At 36.2% G+C, this 22437-nt stretch overlaps 1 protein-coding gene across 2 annotated transcripts in view; it reads left to right on the top strand.

Annotated features, from left to right (window-relative positions):
- Positions 1–230: 230 nt before the first annotated feature.
- The window catches only part of LOC118740292 (zinc finger protein 271), a 31467-nt gene continuing 9260 nt past the window's right edge, over positions 231–22437 (top strand). The window contains exons 1-4 of one of the 2 annotated variants that reach the window (XM_036471754.1): positions 231–1498; positions 15619–15786; positions 15861–16598; positions 16665–16874. In XM_036471754.1, coding sequence (XP_036327647.1) covers positions 433–1498; positions 15619–15786; positions 15861–16598; positions 16665–16874 — 2182 coding nt within the window. In that variant the 5' untranslated portion in view covers positions 231–432. Of the gene's footprint in view, positions 1499–15618; positions 15787–15848; positions 16599–16664; positions 16875–22437 lie in introns of both variants that reach the window. The other variant, XM_036471753.1, reaches the window with a different exon arrangement.

Below are 22437 nucleotides of genomic sequence, written 5' to 3'. Positions count from 1 at the left end.
CAAAATTGGTGAGAACCTGAGAGTACATTTTTTTGGTACCTTTTCATGAAAATCACTGCAATAAAAAAGTAGTTTCTCAAAGAGGCAAATTGAATTTTTCTAATGGAGCTTAAGATGGAGATTAGAGCGAAACGATCGCGAATATATAACACCTTTCTTTGTATCACGAGATCTACATACATACATACATACATGTGTCGCTATTTGTGTAATAATTGTTTTTTTTTTTATATTTTTACAGCTGCAATAAATGCCAATGATGACAATCGGCAGCAACAGCAGCATGTTCCACAGCAACAACATGTAGCCACCGGCGTGCAGCAACCCCAACAGCCTCAACAACAGCAGCAGCAACAACAGTTACTGCAACGAGAAAATATAAAAGAGGAGAAACCCTTTTTAGATAACGGAAAGTTAAATCAATCAATTGTTATGCAACACGTAAGCGCTTCGGCGTCGTCCGCGTCGACGACGAGCGGTGCCACCACTATTACTTTGGGTGCACCGAAAACCGAAGTAAAAGAGGACGTTGGAATGGGCAAACCGCCGTCGGGCATTGAAATGTATAAAGTTAACATTGAGGATATCTCGCAGCTTTTCACCTACCACGAAGTGTTTGGTAAAATTCATGGTGACGTAATGAATCAGCAGTTGGCTGCACACGCAGTACCCAACGCTGCTCAGCCACCACCACACGGCAATGCAAGCAATAATGCTGCTGTTGCTGCCGTAGTTGCCAGTGCTAATGCTGCTGCTGCAGCAGCAGCGGCGGCTGCGGCTGCCGCAAATACAACAAGTGGTGTGGTGGCACCCACAACAACGACCAATCTAACGACGGCAATCAGCACAAGTGGTACAACGACTGCACCAGCCACCGCTGTAACAGCAACACCCACGGTGACCGGTGAACTGCTGATGCCAAAAATGGAGGGCGGTCTGCCGGTTGTGGATCAGGCGACAACAATCACACTCGCACCTGATGGCACACCAATCGCTACAGGCACGCATGTTTGCGATATTTGCGGCAAAATATTTCAATTTCGCTATCAATTGATTGTACATCGACGCTATCACAGTGAACGTAAACCATTCAATTGTCAGGTGTGTGGGCAGGGCTTCACTACCTCACAGGATTTAACGCGCCACGGTAAGATACACATCGGTGGACCAATGTTCACATGCATCGTTTGTTTTAATGTATTCGCCAACAATGCCAGTCTGGAGCGGCATATGAAACGACATTCAACCGATAAGCCTTTCGCATGCACGATTTGCCAGAAGACTTTTGCACGCAAGGAGCACTTGGACAACCACTTTCGTTCGCATACCGGCGAAACACCGTTCAGGTGCCAGTATTGCGCTAAGACATTCACACGCAAGGAGCACATGGTAAATCATGTGCGGAAACACACGGGTGAGACGCCACATCGTTGCGATATTTGTAAGAAGTCCTTCACGCGCAAGGAACATTATGTCAACCACTACATGTGGCACACTGGTGAGTGGTGGGGCGCGTAATGCCTTCGCAAATGAATCCATTCTCTTATCACACAATATAAAAATATAATTTGAAATCAAGTTAATATGAAACTTAAATTAATGCGTAACAAGTAATTTTGATGCAAAAACACAACCGACTCAATGCTCATACAAAAATGAAGGAGTACCGTTAATTTCTTCATGATCCAATGATCGGAACTAAGCCGAATTAGTATGGGACCACGTTTGAGGTATCAACTTTCCGATGAATTAAATTATAAAAAAAAAACATCGAAAACTGCCCACTTGGTCCAAAGTTATCAAATAACATAGATACATAAACAAAAAAAATATTTTGATGAATTGACAACCTTCCTCTTTTTCTTGAAGTCGGACAGTGTGTAGTAAGGAAAAAGCTATGTGGACAAAATTTATTCCCGGATTTCTAGCAAAGGGTAACTTATTAACATTAAGATATTCCCAAAGCCCTGACTGGCAAATTTTTTTATGTCCTACATTCCGCTGAGGGGTGTGACATTGTTTAGAAATCAATAAATCATTTAAAATGTGAAGCCAATCGAAATTCTAACACCAAATTTGGTGTCCGATATGAAAAAGAATGCCTCATATATATGGTATATATATTATAAGATAGAATAATAGTAGTGTTAGAATTGTAATATGTTATTTGATTATTTGTAGGGATGCATTTTAAAATTCTTTTATGCCATTACAGTGTCTTAATGTCGTTCTATTTTAATTTGGTAGTAAATTGAATTATATGCCGAGATTCTGGGATCCCGAGGACTTGATCCCGGGATTCGGGTAGGTGTTCTGGTGGCAGTGTCACATAATTGGGTATTTGCCAAAATTTGGTGCAAATCGTATCCCAAATATTTTTCTTTATACCAATCGCGAAAATTAATTTGTTGAAATTTTTCAGCAGGACATCGCTGTATTGTACCAATCTTTTGACTAAAACAAATGTTCCCATTTTTTTATTTTGTACCAATAGCCCAATATCAAATGTACCAATCTGTACAAATGTACCAATCGAGTGCCACTGCCTTAAAAATTTATGCAATTTAAAAAAAAATTCAACAAACTTTCGTACAAATTTCGAGCTTTTTTAAAAATTCTGAAAAATCAATCGTAGTTTTTAGCCATTTGCAACTAGTACTTTATTCTACTAGAATTCAATGAGCTACAAAACTGCATACTCCGAATCTAATTAAAAAACTCGAAATTTTGCATAAATGAATTTATCCCATAGTGATAGAAAATATAGCTTTCCGAATTCTAGCAACCGAAAATTTTGTTAAGTTCGCAATAATTCCAATCCGAAAAGACTGATGAAATATCGGAAATCAGCGCCCTAAATATACCCCAAAAATGTCTGAAAATAATTTTGTCCACCTAGCTTGTTGCAGACGACACACTGTGAGTCGGTTAAAAAATTTATTCACGTTATTCATTGCCATGTGATTTCATGTCTCGAACACTCGTTCCAAAATGGCAGAAACTAAGCCAAACTTTACTCGAAACAAATTTTCGAGTATAATCTGTGATAACAAACAGAAGTTAACAACAGTTAAGGTAACAACATAAGTCGAAGTTTACGCAAAACTGTTCCACGATTTTTATTTTTTATTTTTTTGCAATGAGCTTCATTTGATTTCTTTACTTTATGCTCGCTGTTTGAACTTATCTCCAGTTTTCCTTCGAGTAGCTTGTGGAAAAAACTTATTTTTAAATACGATTATATAGGGAATTTCAGGGAAAAGTGACATCATAACTTATTTACATGCGTGTTGAACTTGTGTGGAGAAGTCCCTGGGTAGGCAGTGTTTGCGCTTCTCTCCGCTTTAAAAATGTGAATGAAAGAATTGACCAAAGAAAATTTACTGCTTAAACGCTAAAAATCGAAATGAACACCGCAAACTAAAAGTCATTGTTTAAACGCACGAAGATTCCACACAAAATTTAGAGGCGGAATTTGGTTTACACACCTTTAAAGATCACTTAAAACCGTTAAAGCTTATTCTCTTAAAATAAATTAAAATGTATTATATATTTAAAAAATAAATTTAATATACATATGTCCATATATATGTACATATTTTGAGAATAATGCAGCGTTTGTGCTGAAATTTAAATGCACATTTAGCAATTTCGAAAATTTGGTTTTCGAAGAGTGTTCAAAAATGTACAACTACGCTATTTTGAAATCACGATTATTTATCACGATCAAACTTAATAGAAAAGCTACTAAAAAAGGATTAAAAAATTAAACAGAAAATATAAATTAAGTTACAATATATAACTTGTATTATATATTTATTTTTATTAATCCGGACTAACTACGCATTTGATCTGATGAAAATAGTACCCTGCAGACGGCATGTAAAGTATACAAGCAGGTTCTTCAATTCACTTCCGATTGAATTGCAATCTAATTCGCTTTGAATTCTAATTGGGCGGGGTTGAAATTCACTCGGAAGTGAATTGCAGAACCTGCCTGATAATTCCTGCTGTTAGATGAGAATGAAGAAAACATGTAACTGTTATGCTTTTTTTCAAAAGAGTCAATAAATAATAGTTATTTTTACTGATATGTTTTAAGTCAAAAACAAAAGTTTAAATTGGACTTAGTTTTTCGGTGAAAATATATAAGTTACAACTTGACTTTTATTTTTTCAGTCGAAGAAAAAATCAAAAATAAAAGTTATAAATTTTTTGCTTTTGTATTTGATTGTAACCCTTAGACAGCCGGTTTCACCAGCAATTTAAATGGAAAAGGTTTTTTTTTATTTTCTGTCAATTTCCATAAAAGATTCAAAAAGATTAAAATCGTTTTTCACTTAAATTGCTGGTAACGAAACATGCTAGGCGACGCAATAAAGCAGAGTAGATAAATGTCGAATGTATTTTTTTTCTTTCTGCGAAACCGTTATGACCAACATCGCTGTTTTTTTAAGGACTTCGATGTTTAAACATCGACGCTTTCAGATGCTATGTACCAAATATCGATGTTCTTTTTGCATCCCTATTTAGCATTGAATTTCAGAACATTCTGCATTGTAATTGCGTTCTTTCCTAACTGTGCGAAATGAGCAAATCAAAGCCCAAAAACGCTATTTGGACTTACTTTAATAAAATTTCATCGACAGAAGCGGAATGCAATATTTGTGGCAAATGATTAAAGATTTACAAAAATTGCATCCTCTTGCAACTACTTTATAAAACATGAAAAATTAATTGCGAGCAGGATATTGATTAAAAAATAGTATGACATTAGTCAGTCACTAAAATCCTGCAATAGAGCGCATCAGTCACGCGTTGAAGTTATACAAAATCTCTGCATCGTGAGAGCATTTTATAAAATCTGAAACTCAGTTTACAGGTGCAGATATTATTGTAATTACAAAAATAATAGTCAGTCAGAATTTTCCTGTAACAGATGCCGTCAGTCGTCTATAGAAGGATGTGCTCCTGTAATACGGCGCACTCAATAAATATTAAAAAATTATTTTTTTTTTTACTTTTGAAAAAAACATATACAATCATGACATGTACAATTCGATTACTTCAATCAGAATCGCCAGTATTATTATAAATTTCGTCAGGCTCATCGTCATTCTCTTCTCTGTAACTCACTGATGACCCAGCATCTGAAAATTAAAAAAGAGCAAAATGTTTCATTTCAAAATGATTACATAAATAACCAAAATAAACGTGCTTATTACGTTAAATACATTACCTGCATCATAATTTTCCTCAGTTATAACGTCTTTCACAAATGGTAAAAGTTGTTGCCCTTCAAACCTGTCGAACTCATACTGACCGTTTTTTTCTTGCCAACCGTTTTCCACAGCCACCTTTGTTCAACCCACTTGCGGTCGAAATCGGAAGTCGGTAATACGACCAAAAGATAGAGTATGCCCGACCCGGTCGTTCATATTCTTGCGTTTTCCAATAACAACAATTTCCTCCATTTGTTTACATATGTACGTACAAGTCAAAAATTAAAAAGTATGCATACATGCATATGCATATACATATGTACATAGTAAATTATATGCTTATTTATTGTGGATGCACTTTACGTGCAAACCGATATTACATTTAGCACACAATTTTTGCGTACGTTGGTGATAATAACCGACCGGGATTTCGGGACGTCGTTGGTTCAATCCCGGTATCCCGGGATTTTCGGAATGTCGTTGGTTCAATCCCGGGATCAGTCCCGGGATTTAGATATTTATTATTTTTCAATGACTTAACATGAAAAAATTGCATCGATATGGTTTGAGAAGCTCTCTTACTATGTAATAAATAATAAGTAAATGGGTTTGGAACGTACTTTTTTATTTAAAGTAAAAATGATTTCATAACTAACAAAACGACAGACAGTAATTAAATTTATATGCATTTAATAATACTTTAGTGTATACATATCTGATAAAGTAATTTAAGGTATTTCGAAAACAGCTCGATGCAAAAAAAAAAGTCAATAAATTTATTTTCTGGTTGAAAGAAGATCATAATTCTAGTGGCAGAAATAAAAGAAGCGCCTTAATTCGATCAGTTTTGTCTATATTCCTTTTGTTTACCCAAAATTTAAATTTCTTTTATAAGACTACTTCATATTACACATAATTAACTGCATATGTATGTATAAAATAAATGGGCATATCTCTGACGTCATGATTTTTTTAAAAAGACTATCGATCCCTAACCGCCAAAATAACGTAAACGACATTTTTTTCAAAATTTTCTTTTTGATGCAGAAATATTCCTAAAGCATCTAGATGCATTTCTGCATCGAAAGGAAAATTTTGAAAAAAATGTCGCTTACGTTATTTTGGCGGTTAGGTCTCGTTATAATTTCAAAGATATGGTTAATTCCAAAATTTGTTTTAAAAAATTCAGTGCAATGAATGATTTTTTTTTGGGTTCACAAGGACGAATAGGAATTGAAAATGTCCCTATAATCTATTTAATTTTTTTAAGCTAATAAAGTTAGTCCTTAACATATAATTTTTTCAAAAATAAGAATTCAAAAATTTCAAAGATTTTCAAGGATAAAATTATAAAAGGGTATTTTCAATACCTACTCGTCCCTTACGGACCAAAAAATGTAATGTGTTTTAACTCTACAGAATATTCTCTTTCATTTGATACCTATACTGGTTTCTTAAGTATATAGCACTGACATTATTAAATCACTTTTTGAATTACTCATATCTTCCAAATTTCAAAGTTCTTTTTAAAAATCCTGACGTCTGAGAGAAAAATTAAGAACGCAATTTTACTTTATTTGGCCCTTGGTTTGGCGAATATATTGATTTGTTTGTCTGCAAAATTGCCTGCCGCAAGGTATTATGTGTATATTTAGCTACACATTTAATAGAAATGTTAAATATTAAATAACCAAAAGAAATATAGCCAAAACTGGTCAACATAAAGCGTTTATATTATTGCCACCAGTGTAAATTACAAATCGCGAAAATCCCGGGATTCTAGGCAAATAATCCCGGCATTTTCGAGACTTAAACATGACCGGGATCCTGGGATCCCGGGATAAACATTCCTATATGGCACAAGCGCGTAGTTAGTACTCAACGGGCACCGGATGTTGGTGTTGTACGTATCGTATTTTTTAGTAAAAATTCAAAGAGAATTTCACGGGCTCAATAATGGTAATTGAGTGATCGTTTTTTGTTGGATTCAAGTTGAATTAGATTTTTTAAATTCAGTTTATATGGGAACTGTCACGCCCTCTTCTCTAATAACGCACATTTTCCTCCATGCGTTTGGTATTGGTTTTAAAAATCTCCATACCAAGTTTCAGTACTCTACCAAAAATACTTTCAGAGATATGCTGTATGAAAAATCCCATTTGTATGGGAGGTGCCACGCCCGCTTGTCTAAACGAGATAAGGGCTATCCTATATTTTAAGTTGGCCTAAATAACGCCGATGTGCAAAACTTAATGATGATCGGTTTAGTAGTTTATGCGTAACAAACAAACAAACAAACTCACTTTCGCATTTATAATATTAGTAAGGATAAGTACTTTTCGGCCCCGCGCAGTGGCAGTGGATTAATATGAAATTACTCTATAAACTATAAATTAATAACAAAACAGATGTCAGCTGGGCCGCCTGCGTCTCTCCTTAATTTTTCATAGACTGGACGCTTCACATTGGCACATTCCCATATAAAAAGTGATCAGGGCGATAAGCCTGACGAAATCTCCAATTATGTTCATATGTACTTGTAAAAAAACTGGTGATATCCATACAAACAGACAAATGTACTTCTACGAAAACAAAAGAAAAAACTTTACGAACAAGCAGTTTAATTTTTATATACTCAAAAACATAAAGTTTTTTAATATTGTTATATATATAAATGCAAGACGTTACCATCTATCGGCGACTGACGACTTCTGTTACAGGAAAACTCCGACTGACTATTATTATTGTAATTACAATAATATTCTGCATCTGTGAACTGAATCTCAGCTTTTATAAAATGCTGCCACGATGCAGAAATTTTGTACAACTTCAACGCGTGACTGACGCGCTCCGTTGCAGGATTTTAGTGGCTGACTAGTGTCATACTATTTCTTAATCAATATCCTGTTCGCGATTAATTTTTAAGATTTCATAAAGTAGTTGTAAGATTTAGAGTTTCTATACCAAATTAAAGCCACCCCCGCGCCAAACGCTAACGAATTAGGCTGACGCCAGGTTATTTCTCTATTCCACAAATGTGATATGGTATCAAAAATTCAGCTTTTATAAAATGCTTGCAATGCCTTGTCGCCCGCATTTCTGACTATAAATAAGAAGGCTTTCAGGAGAATGTTGTAGAGAAGTTCTTCCAGATCGAAGGGAAGTATATCCCTTCAAAGGTACGCTTTGCAGTTCAGCTCCTTCCAGATGCTATGCACTGCATTGTGCTTGGTCGAAATCTGAGATTGAAGATAATCTGTTGAAAACAATTTCTACTTCAAAAGTAGTCGAATATTTTCATCATGTTTCCCTGCCTTTAGGAGTATCTCATTTCTGTAACGATTTGTTTACGAATCTTCACAGAAAATTATATGAAGTTGTTGACACGAACTCGTAAAGAAATTTCTGTACGAAAAATAAAGAAAATTCTGAAAAAACTCTACAAGAAATTCTTCACATAGCAGCATTATTTTCATTGCTTTACCGATTTTCTTCCGAAATTTCGTAACAGAATCGAATTGTGCACAGTTTATTTCATTTTAGAAAATTCGGCAAAAAATCGGATGAGATCTTCAAGAATTCTTTAAAACTTCTCTAAAATTCATAATACACTGAAAAAATGTTTTGCATGGATGTTACAACTGAATATTTACATATGGATGTGTATGTTCTGCTCTCAAAAAAGTTTGAAAATTATATGCCAAAATAAAGACGCTATTTCAGGGCTAATAAATCTAGGGTCATTGGAAAAGGTTTTGTGGAAAAAATTGGGGAAAATTATTTTATGCCCCGTATTTGGCTGCCATAAATATGGTCACCGTAACTATACATTACAAGCGGTTGGCGATGCCGATTGCCTTTCACGAAGTTCTTTAAAAAAATTTTTTAGCCAAATACTTAAGTATATTCATAAATATCACGTTTAATTTTTTACTTAAATTTAAATACTTAATACTGGTAGGTCATTTTTTACTGCATTCACCATAATTTCGGGGTATATCGCTAGTTTTCAAAATTACTGACATATCAATTTAAACGAACAATTCATGAGCTTTAAAATGGTAATAAGTTATAAGAAAAATAAATTTATGGTGAGAAGTTATAAGCGGTCTAAAAAAAGCTTATTGGATGTCCCACCCGTCACAGCAAAATATGTACTTTTTAACGTAACATACAAATTTTTAAGTTTCCCATTTTTAAATGAGGTTCTCCTATTAAAAATATAAAAAATGTTCACATCAAATCAGTAGTGTTCATTTTACTCACGAACTATGTGTCCTCAAAGGTTACTCGTCCCACCCGTCACAAAATGTTGTCTCACCCATCACAAGGAAAAATAAGGGTTTTTTTTTATTTTAAAATATAGTAATGCCATTAAAGCATAAAATGGTACTTAACATTCTACTAACTACATTCGAGAAAGCCGCTATGAACGAAATATGTATAGTTTGTCTAATATTGGGAAACGAATCCAACAACTCAGAGGAGCGGGTGTCATCGTTGTCCCACCCGTCACGCTTGGAAAATGTTAAATTGCTGTGTAAATTATGTAATTAAATTTTATACTTTATCAGTTTCGTAATAAACTGATATCTGACTTCAAGTGTTAACAGTTTGACACTTGTCCAATCAATGGTTAAAGAGAATTTACTAAAAGTTTCAGCGAAAACGAGTTAAAATGTCCCACCCGTCACTTTGGAACGCCCCATATGTATATAAATGGCACTTTTCACATCAACCGGCCCAGAGCTCTGTCCAAAATTCTAAGCAACTAAAGTAAACACATATAATAAGTCAAAATACTCGTAACTAATACCCTTCCGATTGCAAAGTGGCAGAATCTAAAATTCAAAATGGCATCATTACTGTGCTAGGTAAAAGACGCTGAATTCGCAAATTCTTTTCATTTACAAAACTGGTGTAAAAATGGCATATTTTAATGTTTTTGGGATCGCTGATTATGAATCTAAAGTGCGATTTTTAAATTTCAAAATGGCGGATCCGATATGGCGCACGTATTTTTAAAATTTCCTTGTATTTGCCTGAAACTTTTAACCAGTGGGTTTTGGGGTTGCTGATAACGAATTTGAAGTCCGATTTGCAAAATTCAAAATGGCGCACCCAATATGGCGGGCAATCAAATTAAAATCACTTAGATTCTCTATAAACTTTCCAGTCGGGGGTTCAAAAGGTCGCTGATTACGAATTAGTTTTGTCCGATTTGAATAAGTTTTAACGAATTGCTTTTCCGTACCAAGGTTATTACGTGCACCGAGTTTGGTAGAAATTGATAAATCGGTTACCGAGATACACATTTTTGGTCATAAGTGGGCGGAGCCACGCCCAAAATCCAAAAATTTATAACGATCTACTTTTCTGCTTAGTGGTCATTGCAATCATCGATTTTGAGTCAATTAGTTTCAGTAGTTACTGATTTATCGCAATTTTCGTGTTTCTGTAAATTTCCGTTGTATGGGAGGTGGGCGTGGCTATTGCCCGATTTCAAAGATTTTCACCAATTTCTTAGCTGGATCCTAAGAAAGGCTCGTACAGAGTTTGGTAAGGATTGGTGAATCGGCTACTAAGATACAGTATTTCATCATAAGTGGGCGGGGTCACGCCCCTTTACCAAAAATTTCATAATATTATTTTGCATTGAAATTCTACTTCACGTACTAATTTCCAATAATTTGGATCCAATATTTACTGAAATATCATAGTTTTTGCATTTTTCGAAAATATGACAAGGGGCGTGGTTACAGTCCGATTTCGCCCATTTTGACCTACCTTGGATAAAGGTATACCAAATTTTGTTGAGATATCTCAATTTTTGCTTGAGTTATCGTGTACACGGACAGACGGACGGACGGACAGACAGACATGGCTTAATCGACTTCTCTTTTCATTCTGATCATTTATGTATACATTTGTCTATATCTATCTCGATCCTTTAGGCTGTTAAAACAACCGTTATGCGAACAAAGTTATAATACCCTGTGCACAAGTGCACTCGGGTATAAATATGGGTACTAAATGAAAGAAAATATTCTTTAGAACTTAAAAATATTAAATTTTTTGTTGTTCACAAGGACGAATTGATATTGAAACTGCCCTTTTCAATATTTAATTTATTTACGCTATTAAAGCAGAAGGACGAAATTCGAGGTTATATATGGTCGTGTGTATATTAATCCTTAACCTATAATTTTTTCAAAAATAAATAGAACAAATTTTCAAGGATACTCAAGGACAAAATTTTAAAAGGAAATCTAAAATATCTATTCGTCTTTATGCACCAAAAATTTAATATTTTATACAGAATTTTATCTTTTATTTGGTTCACATATGGTTATTCTATAAAGCACTTAAAAAAAAATCTGATGTCAGAGAAATAAACTAAAAATGCAGTTTTACTATATTTGGCTCTTAGTTTTGGGTGTTTATATTTTTTTAACTTGATTTTTTGGGTGACTTATGCCACTTTCAAAGTAAATATTTTCGTTATACCGCTGATTAGTAAGACTTCTCTCGAATAAAACCTCAGGGGTTCTCAACATTTCATAGCAACTTTTTTTTAGCAGATACTGTTAAATTCTAATTAGTGTTATCACTAACTCGTTGTTTTTGAAAAGGCCACTTATACCACTTTCAAAATAAACGGCTCAAATAGAATTTTTAAATAACAATAAATAAAAGTCCGTGGCACAGGTTTTCAACCCGTAACCAACAACACGGCAGTCGAACACACATCCGTTAGGCTACAACAGCTGTTGAGATAACGTGAAGAAAACATACTTGAGTTAGTTCTCAAACTTTATTTTGTTTGTGGCTTCAAAAGTACACATCATCCGCTCGCTTTCATTGCGATGCATCTGTTCGTTCAACCGTAGTTGTTAGTCTTAGGTAATGTATTGTTATTTTCACACTGGGTACGAACTAGGAATGTTAATCCCGGGATCCCGGACTTTTTAAGGTCTCGAAAATCCCGGGATTCTTGGCAAGTAATCCCGAGATTTGTAATTTGCACTGATGGCCATAATAGAAACTCCTTTTCTTGACCAGTTTTGGCTATATTTCTTTTTATACCCGAGCGCACTTGTGCACAAGGGTATATTAATTTTGTTCACATAACGTTTGTTTGTAACAGCCAAAACGAATCGAGATAGACATAGACAAATGTATACATAAATGATCAGAATGAAAAGAGAAATCGATTAAGCCATGTCTGTCTGTCCGTCCGTCTGTCTGTCCGTCCGTCTGTCCGTCCGACCGTGTACACGATAACTCGAGCAAAAATTGAGATATCTCAACGAAATTTGGTATGTAGGTTTCCATTTACCCACGGTAAGTTGGTATTGAAAATGGGCGAAATCGGACTGTAACCACGCCCACTTCCCATATAACGGTAATTTTCAGAAATTCGAAAACTGCGATATTTTAGTAACTACTGGAGATTATTCACTCAAAATTGATTTTTACAATAAGTTTTAGACGAAAAATAAGAATATTATAAATTTTTGGAAAATGGGCGTATCCACGCCCACTTATGGTTACATGTGTATAGCTTGGTAACCGCTGCACTGATTTCATCCAAACTTGGCACAGTTGTTGGTCTTGATACAGCATCCCAAATGGCCGAAAATTTTTAAAATCGGACAATAACCACGCCCACATCCCATATAACGGTAATTTTCGGAAATACGAAAACTGCGATATTTTAGTAACTACTGAAGATTATTCACTCAAACTTGATATTTACAACATTTTTTAGGCGAAAAATAAGAATATTATAAATTTTTGGAAAATGGGCGTAGCCACGCCCAGTTATGGTTACATGTGTATATCTTGGTAACCGCTGCACCGATTTCATCCAAACTTGGCACAGTTGTTGGCCTTGGTACAGCATACCAAATCGCCGAAAATAATTTAAAATCGGACAATAACCACGCCCACAGTCCACAGGGTAATTTAGAGAAATACGAAATCTTCGGTAAATCAGTAAATATTAAAGCTAATTTATTCAAAATTGACGTTTGCAACAATTATTTACCAAGAAATACGTTTATGGTAAAATTTTGGAAAATGGGCGTGGCGCCGCCCACTTATGATCACATATATGTATATCGGTAACCGTTCTACCAATTTGTACCAAACTCGGTATAGTTATTGTGCTTGCCACATAAAAGCAAAGCGTTGAAAATTATTGAAATCGGACTAAAATTACGTCCGCTTTTCATATAACGGCAAATTTCAGAAATGGTTGAAACTTCAATATTTCGAAATTTAAGGACGCTAATTTACTCAAAATTGATACATCCCGGCTTACCATGTAGCGGTAGCTTTCGGAAATGTGAAAAATATATATGTATTTAATCCCGGGATCGGAAAAAGCCGAAAAATGAACATCCCTAGTACGAACCCTGTTTATAAATACATGGATTTCAGTTCCAGAAGAACTGAAATCAGCAAAGGCAAATATTTTCTTTATAATTGCTGCATTTTATTAATTGCTTCTTCTGCATCAAAGCAACTGTCAAAAATTTTCATCATTAAGAAGTTACGAATTGGTACAGCGGAAATGTACAATTTTCTCACAATAGTTTTTTCACCATAGAACTTTTCTACCGATTGGCACAGGCCCTTAATTCGAAATGTAAATTCACCCCGATGCGATACAGCAACAACAAGGGACAGGGGTGTATTTGAACGTAAAGCAACTTTTCAGGGGCAGCGCTCAGAGCGTTCCGATCAGCAATGTTATTTTGGCGGTAAGCCAATCGGTAACACTTTTCTCCGTAGTAAGTAAGACGAAGTAAAAAATTTACTATGGTGTACAAATTGATTTTTGCTGTGCCGAATGTAAAGTAAAATTTTGACAGTGCAAAAACCAAACAAAACGCTCCCGCAGAAGCTCTGTTTCTGTGTGTTGTTGAAATTGTTCAAACTTGTTTTATAACTTACAAGCAACGTGCGCTTTTTTTCCTTGTCAGCTTCCATTTTGATTTTCACTGTTTAATACCGCCAAACAATATTATGTATATACATATATAGAAGCTGTCATAATTTTATCTATCCCTATGAGCTAGGTAACATTCTCACGTTCGTATTCACCACGAAAAATGTCAAAATTTTAGTTCTATCCGTAAAATTTTTCTCTTTTCTATCAATTGGTGGCTTTCAAATTTACATATTAATTAAAGTACCTAAAAGCATATACATATCGTCGTTTAAAGTACAAAACCGCGTATCGTCGTTCTGCAAAACCGCGTAACTGACATTTTTTTGCCAAAAATTGGATTTTCTCACCGAAGCTCTTGGTTCAAGCCTTATCCATTCGTTCGGTTTTGCATTATGTTGATACGCGGTTTTGTACTTTAAACGACGATATTTGTGTTTATTCTTTAAATTAATGTACTACACGGAAATTTTTTTCAATAAATTCAAAAGCTTATTTCGTGAGTGGTGAAGAGTAGAGCAACCATGCGTGTAAGAAATTGTGTGCTACCTAAAATTTTACCTCTGGAAACCCTATCGCCATAAAGGACTTTCCCCAGAGTTTTTTTACTGGATATACTGAGATTGGATTAGTGTGAGGCAAGGCACATTAATAGGTTCATTCCTTATCTTTTTGGACTAAAATCTGAATAGTGTCAAAATGCTAGAGCGTAAGCAAAATGCGCTCACTAAAAGAGTATAACAGGAAAAGTAAAGGAACGCAAAAAAACCAAATTTTTAGTCCAAAGAATGGCAACAACAAAGCTAACGTCAAATAAGAATGGAAATTATGTACAAAACACATTCACACAAGCACAAGCACAATAAACACTTACTATATCAATTATTTTTTGCCTCCTTCCAATTTCAATTCACTTTTTAGACTATTCTCACATTTTGCGTATTCTTTAATTTCCGTTAATTTAAATTCAGTTGAGTTTGACACTTTTCAGGATTTTCCAAGAAAAAATTCTTCTGACTAAATCTGACTACTTCGGACTGATGAGAGTCACTCTCACTGAGTGTTGCTCTCTCATTTTTGCTGTCATTTCTGAGTTAAGGAACGCTTTTTGGACTAAATCTGACTACTTCGGACTTTTTCTGACTATTTCTGGGAGATAAGGAACGCTCCTAATGTGTCTTGGTGGGAGAAATCTTGAGGAGAACTTGTATTATACAAATGGTGGAGGTATTTTTTTCGCTATATTTCCATTGTGCTCATATGGTGTGCAATCGAAATTTGTGAAGCTTTCAAGTGCGTACATATGTTTATATATAAAACTGAACCAAATCGAGCCTGTTATTTGTATTTCATACTCTTTAGCACCATTCATAGCTCGTTTTCTAGAAAAGCATACGCGCAAATACTAAAAACAATTGCATTTAAATATATTTCTTTCAGGTCAAACACCACATCAGTGCGATGTTTGCGGCAAAAAGTATACACGCAAGGAACACCTTGCCAATCATATGCGTTCACACACTAATGACACACCATTCAGATGCGAAATTTGCGGCAAGAGCTTCAGTCGCAAGGAGCACTTCACCAATCACATTCTCTGGCACACAGGTGGGTATAAAAGCCAAAAACATATCAGCACTATTGGTCCTTTCCAAAACTGATCCTTCAAGCTCAATCCACAGGCGAAACTCCCCATCGTTGCGATTTTTGTTCGAAGACATTTACGCGCAAGGAACATTTGTTAAATCATGTACGCCAACATACGGGTGAATCGCCTCATCGCTGCACTTATTGCTTAAAAACGTTTACACGTAAGGAACACCTAGTGAACCACATACGTCAGCACACCGGTGAAACGCCTTTCAAATGCACCTACTGCACGAAGGCATTCACCCGCAAAGATCACATGGTAAATCATATTAGGCAACATACCGGCGAGTCGCCGCACAAGTGCACATACTGCACAAAGACATTCACACGCAAGGAGCACCTTGTGAATCATGTGCGTCAGCATACTGGGGAATCTCCACATCGTTGCAGCTACTGTAAGAAGACCTTCACACGCAAGGAGCATTTGACAAACCATGTGCGCCTTCATACCGGTGATTCGCCGCACAAATGCGAATACTGTCAGAAGACATTCACGCGTAAGGAGCATCTAAACAATCATATGCGTCAGCACTCCAGTGACAATCCGCATTGTTGCAATGTCTGCAACAAGCCATTCACACGAAAAGAGCATCTCATAAATCACATGTCCCGTTGCCACACAGGTGATCGGCCCTTTGCTTGTGAAACTTGTGGTAAATCGTTTCCACTCAAAGGAAATCTGCTGTTCCATCAACGCAGTCACACAAAAGGTCAGGAATGCGAACGTCCGTTTTCGTGTGAAAAATGTCCCAAGAACTTTATATGCAAGGGTAAGCGATTTTTTCTGAGTCTATGTATTATGCAAATAGTTGTTAACCTTCATAAAATATCAATAGGTCATCTTGTGTCGCATATGCGTTCACACTCAGGTGAAAAGCCACACGCCTGTACTTTATGTAGCAAGGCTTTCGTTGAACGTGGCAATTTGAAGCGTCACATGAAGATGAACCATCCCGATGCGGTGATGCCACCACCGCCACAGCCTCATCCACAAATCCCAGCCGGTATATTGACAGCGGTCAAAGAGGAAATCAAACCAATATTCCGTAAGTACTTTAATATTGCGAGCAATTTATTTTACAAACTTTCAAAGACAATCTGAAGCTGAAAATATCCGACTGTCACTTGTTCCATTTTTTCCTGGCGAATTGTTGTAACTTTGCCAAACAATCAACTGCAGGTGTTTGGCAAAAAAAAATTACAAATAGAGGAAAAATACATACATAATCCCTTTGCATATTAAAATGTATGCTTCTAAAGATATATAACCCGAAAATACTGCGAATTCGCTTCACAAATATGCTCTTTAAAGTACATTTATGCAAGTTTTATGTGCAGACTGTATTTAATAAATAAACTTTTTAATAAAATGCGCGTCAGCTTCGGCAGCCGTCGGAAAAGGCAAAATAAAATAGCGAAATAGGCAGGAAAAGGCACTAGAAATCGCAAAATAGGCAAAAGAAGGCACTAAAGTAAGGCAAAACCCGAAAAATAATCAAAAAATTTATTTATTTTAGAAATGTTTATTTTATAAGTAAAACGAGAAAAAATATGTACTAGTTTCATTATTTGAAAAATTTCTACTTTGATTCTTTGACTATTATCTCCTTTCGAGTTTTTAACTCACAAAACTTAAATCTCTATAGTTGTAGTAACATTGAACCACAAGATGCATTTTGAAGTTTTCTGGCAGCATTTTCCTTCGCTTTTCGCGAAGAAAATCCTTGAATGTACTAAACGTGCGCTCGACGTGAGTTGTTGATACAAGTGGCGCCCAATTTAAATATGGAACGTTTAAGACCTTCATTTTATCAGGAATAAGGGCTCATTCCTTGCCCTTTACAACTAAAGACCAGTATGCAGCTCTCACGGAAACGGACAAGAAAAAAATTGCTATTATTTCGTGTGTGTGTGTCCAAGGAACGGGCATATATTTCTGTTACAAACATGGGTTGCCTCTTTTTTCAGAAAACAAAATTAGAAAACCGTACTATGTAGAAAGCGTAGCAAATTTCTTGAGAACTGCGTACTGCCTTAAGGAAATTTTACACAGGAAAATTTCTTAGCCATTTCTTGTACGTCATTTTATACGGAGTTTTTGCTTTTCTTGAGTGCTGCATACTGACCTTTAAGGTAGAAAAGGCAAAAAAAAAGCAACGTCAAATGTGTATATCGTCGTTTAAAGTACAAAACCGCGCATCGTCATTATGCAAAACCGCGTAACTGACATTTGCTGCCAAAAATTGGATTTGCTCGCCGAAGCTCTTGGCTCAATCCTTATCCATTCGCCCTGAAATATACTTGTCGGAAATGTAATTGCTTTGTAAAAAAGAGAACCATTTTGAAATATGAGTGTTTTTACTCTCCAGAAAATAATTTATGCAATCTCACATACGCGGTTTTGTATTATCTTCATACGCGGTTTTACATTTTGTTGATACGCGGTTTTGTACCTTAAGCGACGATATATGGAATCAGGGAAAGCTAAATCGTGGACATTCTTAATCGAATATACTCTATCTCTTTAGCAGAAAAAAGGCAATTTTCATAAAAGCCGTTCCCTGCTGATGAGTATCGTATTCGTGCCGGAAAGCAAACAATCGTTTGTTTCTCAGCTCTTCTCGTGCTGCTGCTGTGACTGTTCGTTCTTTTTTGAAGCTAAAGCAAAAGCATGAATATTGCCTTTGAAGCAAGACAACTTCAGAAGCACAGCATCAGCATGTTTTGTTGTTGTTGTTGTTGTATCGGCTACTAAGCCGTTCGGGGCGGTTCATCCATCAACGTTGTCGTCTATTTCAGCTAGGGGGAGGCCCAGGAAGTGTGCTACTTCCAGAGGGGCTGTCCATAGAGACAGGGGCGTTAGCTGAGTGGGATTCTCAGGGCATGTGAATAGGTGCCGGGAGTCAAGTGGCGACTCTCCATATGCCGGGCATTGGTTGGGAACATCTTCGTAATATAAGTCTGCACAAAAAAAAGTTACATACCATTTAAATAAGAGCACCTTTACATGTAAATGTAAATTTTTTAAAAATCTGTTCAAAATTGTTTGAAATATAAGGAGTTTAAATTTTTTTCAGTCATCGACTAGCATTCGCCGCGTACGGTTGTATTTCAATTGCGTTCTCTCTTTGACTTTACCTTCGCACTTAGTGCAGTTTCTTGTAAACAACAAATACCGCTAACTAAAATTCATTTAGCTCATCTTGTTTTTTAGAGTGCCCACGTGCTTTAAATATAGTGTAATTTTGGTTATCTTTAACTATGCCCCTCGGGGCAACAAGCCATGGGGGCAATAGGTTTTCTATTTTAGAAAACAGCCCCAAAGCTAAAAAAAAAGATTATACAAACCCCTTGATAGTTTCCCCGACCTAACACCCCCTACTAACCTTCCTAATCCCAAGTACGTCGTAGTCTCTGCTACTGATGAAAAAAAACCTCTATCTCTTTATTCGTGCTTTGCTGTGCAAAGATCTTTAGAGCTTATAAGCAAAAACATTGAAAAGATCACAGAACTTAGGGACGGCAGCTTATTGGTGCTAGTGAAAGATAAACAATCCGCTGATAAATTCATTTCTGCTAAACTACTACCAGGAATTTGTGAAATTAAATGCAAACTTCATGAAAACCTTAATTTCGTCAAAGGCACGATCTTTGCACCCTACCATACTATCCTTTCTGATGAAGAAATCACAAAGGAGCTAGCCTCCGAAGGAGTGGTAAATGTTTTCAAGTTTACAAAAATGGAAAACAACAAAGCTGTACATACTGGAGCAATACTGCTCACTTTCGACCTATACAAGCTACCAGAAAAAATCGACATTTCATGGCACAAAGCGCGAGTAAGGGAATATTTCCCGAATCCTATGCGTTGCAAACAATGTCAAGAGCTAGGTCACACCAAAAAGCACTGCCATAAACCTGCTCTGTGCCAAACATGCAGCTTCCCACCCCACGATGACAATTGCGCGCGTGTTCAATGCGTCAACTGCGAAGAAAAACACCCATCGAACTTTAACAAATGTGCAAAATTCCTTGAACAGAAAGAAATTTTAAAAATTAAAATTCAGCGTAGATGCACTATGAAAGAAGCAAAAGATGCCTACCAGGCACAATTTCCTAGAGCTTCAGCTCCATTTTCTTTCGCTGGAGTAGCCAACCCCAGCAACAATGATACCACTACACCAAAACAACACAATACTAACAACAAAGTAACTAACGAATTACCTGAAAATAAAAAAAGTAAAACTTCTTTTGACAAAGAAGCAGACAACAACACTTGTGCTTTCGATGAAGCCGCAAGTGTACCAATGATAACCTCAGAAATTTTACCAACAAACCAAGAAACCACAATTACTACTGAAAATAAACAAACAACAATCGATTCGCCTATAACTCGACTGAGTCAGCAATTGATTCAAAACAGCAATTATTACCTATTGCCAAATTCTAACACAGAATTTTCCAACGCAGATTCAGGAGACATCCTGAACGTCAGCTTTGATAATGATCATGGCCTTTAATGTTCTTCAATGGAACATAAAAGGAATATTCAACAACATGAATGAATTACACCTTCTAATAAAAGAGCGCTCACCTTCCATTATATCGCTTCAAGAAACACATCTACCATTCAATAGAACAGCGCCAATTTCTAATTCATACACAACATACTTTTATAACTTGCCAGAAAATCTAGCAAGCAAGCAAGGGATAGCCGTTATGGTTAGAAATGACATACCCCACAAACGAATAGACGTCCAATCCCGATTAGCGACTATTGCTATCGAGGTTAACATGAATGTTAAGTTTACCATCATATCTACGTATATTCCCCCCCAGCAATCGTTTAGCGTAAAAGACCTCTTCGACCTGACATCTGGGGTTAACACAGATCTTTTATTAGTAGGAGACCTCAACGCATGGAGTCCCTTGTGGGGCTCTGAATCCACCAATCAAAGGGGAAAAATAATCGAAGATTACTTGCTCTCAAATAACTTGATGGTGCTAAATGACATTGCCCCAACGCATTTCACAACACACCAGACTTTCACACATATTGATGTGTGCCTATGCTCCGCTAGTTTGGCCCCAAAAGTATCATGTTCTACTCTCTCTCAACTGCATGGAAGTGATCATTTCCCCTTGCTCACCAAAATTCTGTTAGCTAGGTCAAACCCGGGGACACCAAAACCAAAATTCATTATAGAAAAGGCAAATTGGGAGAAATTTCAACTCTCGGCCAATGTAACCATGAGCAAATACCCATTGTCCTCTAATGTAAACAAAGAAGCCAATGCGCTGAAAAAAATAGTACTTACAGCAGCACACTTATCGATACCCCAGACCCACAAGAGAAAACGCAAGTCTGTAGTACCATATTGGTCACCAAACCTTCAAGCGTTAAGAGAAAAGAAACAGAAGCTTTGGCATATATATAAGAAACATAGATCTCCTGAAAATCTTGTCGAATACAAGAAAGCGAACGCAATTTTTAAAAGGGAGGTTAATGTAGCTAAAAGAGAGAGTTTAGAAAAACTAACGGAGGGAATAACACCTTCCTCAGATCCAAAGAAAATTTGGGCAAATATTAAAATGCTGACAGGCACATATACCCCTAACTCAATTAAAGCTTTAGTCACAGATGAAGGAACAATATGCTCCGCGACAGAAATAGCAAACCATCTGGGCGAGTTTTGGTCTAACTACTCCAAAGACTCTAATTTTGATGAAGCTTTTGTTACACATAAAAATATGACTTTAGAAAGCGGTTACAATAACGATACTCCATCGACGCAAGCGAAACTAATTGACTTGCCCATAACAGAATTCGAATACGATTTGACTGTAAAAAACATGTCTGGTAAAACTCCGGGCAGGGATCGCATTTCGTATCCGATGCTTAAAAATCTACCGCAGAAAGTAAAACAAAGATTAATTGGGCTCTACAACAACATTTTTGAACAAGGTTCATTACCACACACTTGGAAAAATTCAACTGTCCTTCCGCTTCCAAAGTCGAAACAATGCACATCACGTGCTTCCGGTTATAGACCAATATCCCTAATTCCTTGTTCAAGTAAAGTTTTGGAAAAAATCATAGCAAAGCGCATCATGTGGTTTGCCTCGTCAAACGGTCTCATCGATCCACACCAGGTTGCCTTCAGAGAAGGTCAAGGGACAATAGACGCACTCCTGATATTTGAACACTTTGCCACAACAGCTCTGGCTACAAAAAACCATGTTTCCATCCTAAGCCTTGATTTTGAGAAGGCTTACGATAGAATCGGTGCGCATATCGTTCTTCGGCAACTAGCCGAATGGAAGATCGGAAATAACATTTATAACTACGTAAAAGATTTTCTATCCAATCGCTCTTTTAGTGTCAAAACATGTAATAAGTATTCTAAAAATTATAAACTATTTAATGGTATACCTCAGGGTTCACCGTTGTCGGTAGTATTATTTATAGTAGCTTTCGATGAAATTAATAAAACTCTGTCTCAATATAAAAGAGTCCATAGGATTATGTATGCAGACGATTTGTTACTGTTCTCCAAATGTAAGGACTTATCGGTGGTCCAAAGCGACTTTTCTCAAATAATTTCAAAA

Source organism: Rhagoletis pomonella, unplaced genomic scaffold (assembly GCF_013731165.1).
Source record: "Rhagoletis pomonella isolate Grant_MI unplaced genomic scaffold, Rhpom_1.0 Rhpom_scaffold_00006, whole genome shotgun sequence".
NCBI classification, from domain to species: Eukaryota; Metazoa; Arthropoda; class Insecta; order Diptera; family Tephritidae; genus Rhagoletis; species Rhagoletis pomonella.
This window is presented reverse-complemented; position numbering and strand designations above follow the sequence as displayed.